This window comes from Bidens hawaiensis, unplaced genomic scaffold (genome assembly GCF_021521415.1).
Source record: "Bidens hawaiensis isolate Kalapana, Puna unplaced genomic scaffold, B.hawaiensis_p1.1 tig00025860_1, whole genome shotgun sequence".
NCBI lineage: Eukaryota > Viridiplantae > Streptophyta > Magnoliopsida > Asterales > Asteraceae > Bidens > Bidens hawaiensis.
Genome location: NW_027494156.1, coordinates 190070 through 198466, shown reverse-complemented (window position 1 = coordinate 198466; position 8397 = coordinate 190070). Strand labels below are relative to the sequence as shown.

Here is an 8397-nt window from a genome sequence, read left to right as displayed (position 1 = left end):
TCAGTTCATTTTTATCATTAACTACTTCACTAGTGTTTGTTATAACCGTTAATTAAATCATAACCGAACTGATTTTAACTGATAACTGACATAACCGGAAGGTCAGTTTAATGAATTTTTGAAAAGCGTCATATGTTGGTTGGTTTTTGTTAACCGGCTCATTTATTTAACCAACAATTATGTTTGGGATTAACCTGCACCAAACATATTGTTAGATTATACCATTTTGATGTTTTTGGTTCAACGCTTGTTATCGGTTTAACTTGAATTTAGTTGTTGGATTATATAAAGCCTTTTTTATATTTGATATTAATATAGCTTAATACTATGAATTATATATTTTGTTGTATTATGTCATGTTATTTTATTAATATATTTGGTATCAAAATTTTAGGCCCGTTTTATATTGTTTTGGTTATGGTTAACTGATCCATAACCGGCTCGTTATAACATTCAATACCGATTAACCAAAACCACCACAATGGATTGGTTATGGTTATGGTTATGGTTTTCCATTAGCCGACATGTCACTTATGTTATGGGTATGACCCAAAACCGTGCCAAACCGATCCATTCACACCCCTAGTTCTGACTTCTGACTATGGATAACCCATTAAGTCTACCAATTATCAACACCTGAGTTTAAGCTTTGAAAACCGTCAGTCATTAGTCTGACGCTTCAAAAATTCGAACCTGATACCTTTCCATGAGGAAACCCCAAAAGGGGGAAATCCTCTGGCCAGAAAGGCCTAATGGCAACTTTATTAGTGTTATGTAACGTTTTTTGTAACCGAACGACTGATAATGTGTTTAGCTTAAAGATTGTCATATTGATATTTAAAAAAAAAATTGTGGCTTTTTGTTGATGATATTTATTAGACTTTTAAGCTTGAAAATGTTTTCAAATCTTGTAGGACGTAAGACGTTACAAGTCACAAAGTACATAATTATGGCACATGTGTGATGTGTACTTTGCTATGGTTCGTGAGCCTTCACATGATGTGTGATGTGCCCCACATTTATAGCTTAAAAGATCAACAAATTCTAATGGATGAATTTTAATTTAATTATGGATGTTGGTCAGTCTATAATTAATTATTTGAGATCGATTCATTTAAAGTTTGTATCGAACTAGTTTATACCCCTTCGTCTCATTTTAAATGTCATGGGACCTAAAACACACAAATTAATAAATGTTTGATCATTTTATTTTATTAGCTAACAATAATGTCCTTTAAGTTATTATGGCTAAAAACCATTTTTCTTCCTTGGCTAAAACATCTAGTATATGTAATAGTAAGTGCACAATTGGAAATTGAATTTATATGTATAGAAATTACATTTAAATTGAGACAACCAAAAATGGAAAAATTGACATTTAAAATGGGACGGAGGGAGTACAAGACTTATACAAGTCGGAGCCTAGATGAGTCATGCTTGACTTATATAAACTGTCACGTATCAAACGACACCAATGAAAACAAATTATGTACAATATATAAAACTTAAACCTAAGCAACAGTCCAAAATTTTTATGTATTTATTTTTATCAACACCCATAAAACATTAGTGGAGAGTAAACAGAAAATATAATATATGTTATGGTGGTTAATATACCTTTCTCTCTCAGTTCGAGAAAAAAAAAATACTCCGAGGATTGAACCATCTCTTCTTACTCTTTTTCAAATTCGATAAATGTAACAAAAGTTCAAGTAGTCTGTAGTATTCATGCATAAATTTAAATTTTAAAATATAATGTGCCTATTTTTTTAGTTATAATCCATTTTTTATTTATTTGTAACTAGTAGATGTGTGTTGTGTCGTAGGTGTCATTTGTTATTTTGAATTTCAAAGGTAAATAAGAATAAGCAAATCATAACGGTACAATTTATGGACAACAATATAAACTAGTATAAAGTTTAGGCGTGTTATTTGACCATTTCTATTCTTTAAAGACATCAAAATCAGCCCCCCAAGGGTGGACTTGCACCCCAATAGTTGCAACCCAACATCTTACCACCGCACCACCTTCATTTTTTGATTTAACATTCCTTTGCACGAGCATATATATTAAATCGCTAGCGAGAAAATAAAAAGGTCAGTGGATGCCATTCGACATCCATCGGTTGGTCAACCGCCACTCGTTCATCTATGTTCATCCATTTACCTTCACTTACATTTTATTCGTTTACATTCTTTCATTCACATTCATCCGCCACAAATATGCCAAATATTATTGAATCATATGATGATGACTGTACCTAGAGTAAATTTATCGTTTGTACTTTCATTGGTGTCTGTTGCGTATTCTCGTTCGTGTTAGTATATGTCTGGTAGTGTTCGATTAGAATACCAACAAACAAAAACAAACCAACACAGACACATCCGTCTACTTAACAAACGAACACGAACACAAAATTTCCGTTTTCGTTCGACATAATCGAGGGACTATTAATGTCACATTACCAAACCCATTAGCTCATTTCGGTACGCGCTCTTTCTCCTCGTATTATTATTCTCATTTCATTTCATCTCTCGATCATTTTCTCCAAATTGAAACCCTAACCCCCAAATTGAACCACACAAATCCATCAATTCGATCTCATAATAACAATCAATAATGGAAAATCAACACCAGAGGCTCAAGCTACAACAACAACAACAAGCTTTGATGCAGCAAGCTCTCCTTCAACAACAATCGCTCTATCATCCTGGCCTCTTAGCACCTCCACAGGTATTCACGCATCAATTGCTTTGATTACGTAATGTATTCGTCAATTTGCGTGTAAATATTCGTGAATTTGTGTGGTTATTTTATCAAATTTTATCATTTCGCGAGCTTAGGGTTAGGGATATGAATTTGTAGATGAATTGTGTTATTATGATCGCCGTGTGTGTGATTATGATTATTTACGAGCTTAGGGTTTGGTTTTGTTGATTAATTGTTTGATTATGATAGCCATGTCTGTAAATTAAGTCAGCTGCTATAATTTTCGTGGATTTTATTAATATTTTTTGCTTATTTATATGTGAAATGTAACGTCGGTGATCGTCTGTCGTAATTGAATTTGACGATTATGTTGCGGTGCTGTCGAAGCCACAGGATTTTGATTATATTATTTTTCAAGTTTAGTTCACTCTCACCGTTTATAATAAAGTTTTTTTTAAAGTTTTTATCTTTTCAATCTTTATGGATTACTTTTGAAACTAGAAGATCTAATTTGGATTTTGTTACTTGTTTGAAACTATCATTATTAAATTTCTAATAGTCTATATCATGTATGGTCATTAATATTTTTTCGTAAGTTTAGAATGTCGGCGCCCTGGGGAAACTGTTGCTACTATTCATCTTTTATGGACATGATGAGTGTCTAAATGTTTCTTTTAAGCTTTTGCTATTCAGTTTCATAATTTAGCGTTTTGTTGAAAACCTTGTTCATGAGTCTCGTTTGCTTCGCTGTTTATTAGCTTTTTTTTATTAAAGAATTATCCTTGTGAGATTTTTCTGATGCTCTTGCTGTCATCAGCTATGCACGGAATAGACAAAATTTCAAAGCATTCATTTAGATACGGTTTCAAAATTGTTGGGTAGACAGCAAAAGCACGCTAATGCTGTTTTGTGGCAGAGGATGCTGTTATTTAATAGTTGGCCTCAGTGCTGTTTAGATGTCTAGAATTGTGAATGCTTTTGTTAAGAATCGAGTCAGTTAGAACTTATTTTGAGTTAAGAGATGCATCAGACCTGTAATCTGAAGCTAGTTTTGTTTTGCTAAGTTACTAGTCATTGCAGTTGAAGGCTTATTTAGGAGATTTGTGCGTACATTTGATTTTTTTTCTTATTTTACATGTTAAGCTTATATAGGAGATTTCTGTGTACATTGGATTTTTTCTTGTCCATTTACATATCAGGCTTATATAGGAGATTCGTGTGTACATTTGTTTTGTTGTTGTGCTTCTTTGGTGTCTGATGTCTAGTTTAGTAGTCGATATATAGGAGATTTTGTGTACACTTTACTTTTTTACCCGTTCTTCGCTGGGCCTGATTTACTCTGGTTAGTGGGGCTCTGTATCTTTTTTACTTTTAGTTTGTTATTCTTTTAGTTTTTTTTTTTCTTTTTTTTCACTTTTTTATTTTGCAGATTGAGCCAATCCCAAGTGGAAATCTGCCTCCTGGCTTTGATCCAAATACATGCCGCAGTGTGTGAGTGGTTTTCAGATGATTTTTCTAGTTTCTTTTTTTCTTTGCATGCACAAGCATGCCAAAAGCCTTTACCTGCTTCTTAATCATCTATGTGTTTGTTAATTTGACATATTTATAAGTTAGTTTTTCTCACCCACCAATACATACAAATACTGAGTTTTGTAGTTGTTGTATGCTAGGTGTCAATTGTAGGATGATTATTTATTTTTATGTGTACTGGAAACTGGGATATATTCTTTAGCTAAAGTTTTTTATATTTTTATTTTTTTAAAACCGGTCTTTTATGTTTGAGATATGACAGGTATGCGGGTAACATTCATATACAAGTGACTGAACCACTTCTTCAAGAGGTTTTTGCAAGTACTGGTCCTGTTGAAGGCTGCAAACTTATAAGAAAAGAGAAGGTAGCTAATTTTTATTAAACAGATTGAAAGTTTCTTTATCAAGTTGCATGTTACTACCCTGATTATCACTTTTTTATTCTTCTTTTTTATGTGCAGTCATCTTATGGATTCATTCACTATTTTGATCGTAGATCAGCTGCACTTGCTATATTATCTCTAAATGGGAGGCATTTGTAAGTTTGTTTGAATTATAAGGTTAAACAATCATATTAAGGGAGTTATGTACTTGTTTTATCCTACTTTACCACATATTTATCAATGTTATTTTCAGGTTTGGACAGCCTATCAAAGTTAACTGGGCATATGCCAGTGGACAGAGGGAGGACACATCAGGTAGGCTTTATGTGGTGTTTATGTTTTTTTTGGACCCGGATAAATAAGTACGTTCCATCAGGTGTTATATTTTGATGGTAATTTGATGTCATGGCATTTTTATTTCTGGTTTGCAGGTCATTACAACATATTTGTCGGTGATCTTAGCCCTGAGGTTACTGATGCTATGTTGTATGCATGCTTCTCTGTTTATTCTAGTTGTTCGTGAGTACATTTCTTTTTTCTCTTATTTACGTACACACGTGCGCGCACACACACATTTTGTAGCTCATGAACTTTTTTTCATGACTGTTGCTCTGTTGTAGGGACGCAAGGGTTATGTGGGATCAGAAAACTGGGCGTTCACGAGGTTTTGGGTTTGTTTCTTTCCGCAATCAACAGGTTTATACTTTTGATGACTGCCATTTTTTTTAATTTTAACTTTACTTATGGAGAAAATGGTGGCACACATTTGTCTTTTCTTAACACAGGCAGAGAGATATAAATAGCTTTGGCAGTTTTTTAACACAACTTATAAATGGATTGATTCGAATTGTAAAACGGGTCAAACACATTTTTAGCTAAAAGTTGAACATATCAAATTGATTGAAAAATGTCTTATCTATTTATAGTGCATTGCACACAGCCTGAAAAATAAGTTTATTCAAACATATAAATTATCTTGCAACAGTATTTTTTGAATCATAATTACCGCTTGAATTATTCATACACTGCCAGCTCATCTTAATCCTTACCTGTTTCAACCTTAAATCTGTTTTGACCTGTTAGCTAGGAAAATGATCAACAGAATGAAATTGTTATTTCTACTGTTCTCCATGCATGTTATCATACTATCTTTTAACTAGAATCTTACATAGTTAATTTATTGTTCAGGATGCGCAAAATGCTATAAATGACTTAACTGGTAAGAGTTTCGTTATAATATTCGTTATAATATTATTTTATTTGTTTATTTCCTGAATCTTAAAAGAGCCTATAAAACCAGTGTATGTAATATTTCCATCATTATTTGTTCTTATCTTATCAGGGAAATGGCTTGGCAGTAGGCAGATCCGCTGCAATTGGGCTACCAAAGGTGCTGGCACTAGTGATGAAAAACAGGCCTCGGACTCAAAAAATGTGGTGGAGCTAACAAATGGGTCTTCAGGTATGCAGTAGAAATAAAAATTACAAAATATGTAATTTTGATTATCACTTTATTAAACATGCATATCTTATGTTTTTACAGAGGATAGTAAGGAACCTGTTAATAGTGATGCTCCTGAGAATAACCCACAGTACACTACTGTTTATGTTGGCAATCTTGCTCCAGAAGTAAGAAATCATATTTCTTCAGCTCAGATAGCTTATATTTTTTCAACTCAATTTGTTAATTGAATTATTTTATTTTTAGGTTACTCAGCTTGAACTCCATCGCCACTTTCATTCCCTTGGTGCTGGAGTAATCGAGGAAGTTCGGGTTCAGCCTGACAAAGGGTTTGGTTTTGTAAGATACAATAATCATGCTGAAGCTGCTTTGGCTATTCAAATGGGAAATACCCAATCCATTCTTTACGGTAAACAAATAAAGGTGCGTACATTTATTTATTTTCCATAAATAACTAAGTGTTTAGTTTTTACCGTATACTTGTTTGATAGTGCATTGATATATTTTAGTTTCTTTAATTTTTTTAAAACTAAATCTTAATTTTTTATGAAGTTATGTAACAACCAGACATGAAGGTAGACTAATCCATAATATGCGGTGGGAAAATTTTGTACATGTATATTTATAAACTGACCTATCAAAGCGGGTGCAAAAGTCGTTTACGATACCAAAAAATACCTTGTTTTGAATACAACTCCGTTTTCGATAAAATGTATATCGGAATGTTAAGGAAAAAAGTTAAAAATATCTGTGTATTTAGATTTTTTTTAAAAATTTAACAAAATGTAACACTGGGAATTTTTTTCAAGTGTATAGATCTACAATCTGACCTATCAAAGCACGTGTGGAAATAGTTTACGAAACCTAAAGCAACGTGCCGAGTTTTGATTTGGAAAATTACTATTCATCGAAACCATTTTGTAATGTATATAATTTGCAACTATGTTGATATTTGCATAGCCTGACTTATTTGTTTTGTACGCGATGCAGTGCTCCTGGGGCAGTAAGCCGACTCCACCAGGAACAACCTCAAACCCGCTTCCGCCACCCGTGCCTGCACCGATGCTGTCAACTGCTGACTTATTAGCATATGAGAGAGAATTAGCATTAAGCAAGATGGGTGGGGTCCACGGGCTCATGCATGCTCAAGGGCAGTTTCCTCTTAAACCACCAACGGGTGGTATGAGTATGGGGGCCGTGGGGGCTAGCCAAGCTATTTATGACGGTTTCCCGAATGTTGCAGCCGCCCAACAACTCATGTATTATCAGTGAGTGAGTGATTACGTGGCGTTATTGCGTGCGTTGTTTCTGTTGTTTTTCTGAGTTTCTAGGAGGCTTTTATGGTGTTTTTTTTATGTTTTGTTCTTATTTTTACTTATTTACCCCAATGTTGTCCTGCTTTTAGATGCTTGCCATGAGTATGGTTACATATGATGTATGTTTGTTTTAATGTTATGTGTTTGTTCTGGTAACATGTGCCTTTGGTTTTCTGCTTGGTCTGAAATTTGTAGGTTCATTTATTTTCCAACTAAAACCGGCTAAATTAGGCGACTGGTTTGTAATTTGAATCGTCTTTATTACCGGTTTGACTTATCGATTTAAAGCTAAGGTAATTATATTGTTTAAACTTTAGACCAAAGACTTCTAGTGGCTCATAATTACTTGCGTTTAAAAGTTTTAATGTTGCAGCTTTTATTATGCCATTGTATCGATTAGTTTTAACTTAGTGCCCTTTCGTGTACCTTTGAATTCTTTTTTGAGCTGAGCTTATATTTTTATAAAAGTATGGGGTTTGTTAGTCAATCTAGTTGAACCGATCTATACTATACAACCGGTTGTACTATTTTTGAGCCAAATCTAAGTTTCAAACTTGGTTTTTATAAAACATTGGGCTGAATAATGAAATTTAGATTACAATTCATTGAAGTTCAAGTATTGTGAATTGTTCGTCTCATTAATTTTCTTTCTTAGATGGGTAAAGAGGTGCTTGTTGTTCCTTAACTTCATGTATGGTTTTGAGCAGTGCCATAAAAGAACTTGTTATGATGCATTATGCAACTCGGTATAAAATATAGAATTACTATGACTACATTGCGATTTATATTGGTTTTCAACGTGACATTAATGCCATCTTAACTCGAATTGGTAAATTAAAATAAACAATAGGATAGACCACAACATGATGTCATATTCATGTTGGTTGATGTAAACTAAGAGACTCAAATTCAAGTTAACTAATTTAATTACTAACTGATAACATCAAACTATGTCATAAACTAATTGATAACATCTAACCCATATCGTTTGTTATA

At 33.3% G+C, this 8397-nt stretch overlaps 1 protein-coding gene across 1 annotated transcript; it reads left to right on the top strand.

Moving 5' to 3' along the window:
* Positions 1–2522: 2522 nt before the first annotated feature.
* On the top strand, positions 2523–7557 carry LOC143572463 (oligouridylate-binding protein 1B-like). The gene is made up of 12 exons (XM_077057622.1): positions 2523–2734; positions 4140–4201; positions 4503–4605; positions 4702–4778; positions 4877–4938; positions 5055–5142; positions 5244–5319; positions 5812–5842; positions 5966–6085; positions 6167–6252; positions 6332–6508; positions 7076–7557. The coding sequence occupies exons 1-12, from the start codon at positions 2621–2623 to the stop codon at positions 7355–7357; spliced, it is 1278 nt and encodes a 425-aa protein (XP_076913737.1). The 5' UTR covers positions 2523–2620; the 3' UTR covers positions 7358–7557.
* The last annotated feature ends 840 nt before the right edge of the window (positions 7558–8397 follow it).

Coding starts and splice junctions, on each gene's coding strand:
- LOC143572463 (XM_077057622.1), top strand. CDS start 2,621: ATGGAAAATCAACACCAGAGGCTCAAGCTACAACAACAACAACAAGCT. Junction 5,143..5,243: donor TCTGTTTATTCTAGTTGTTC/GTGAGTACATTT, acceptor GCTCTGTTGTAG/GGACGCAAGGGTTATGTGGG. Junction 6,253..6,331: donor TTGGCAATCTTGCTCCAGAA/GTAAGAAATCAT, acceptor TTTTATTTTTAG/GTTACTCAGCTTGAACTCCA.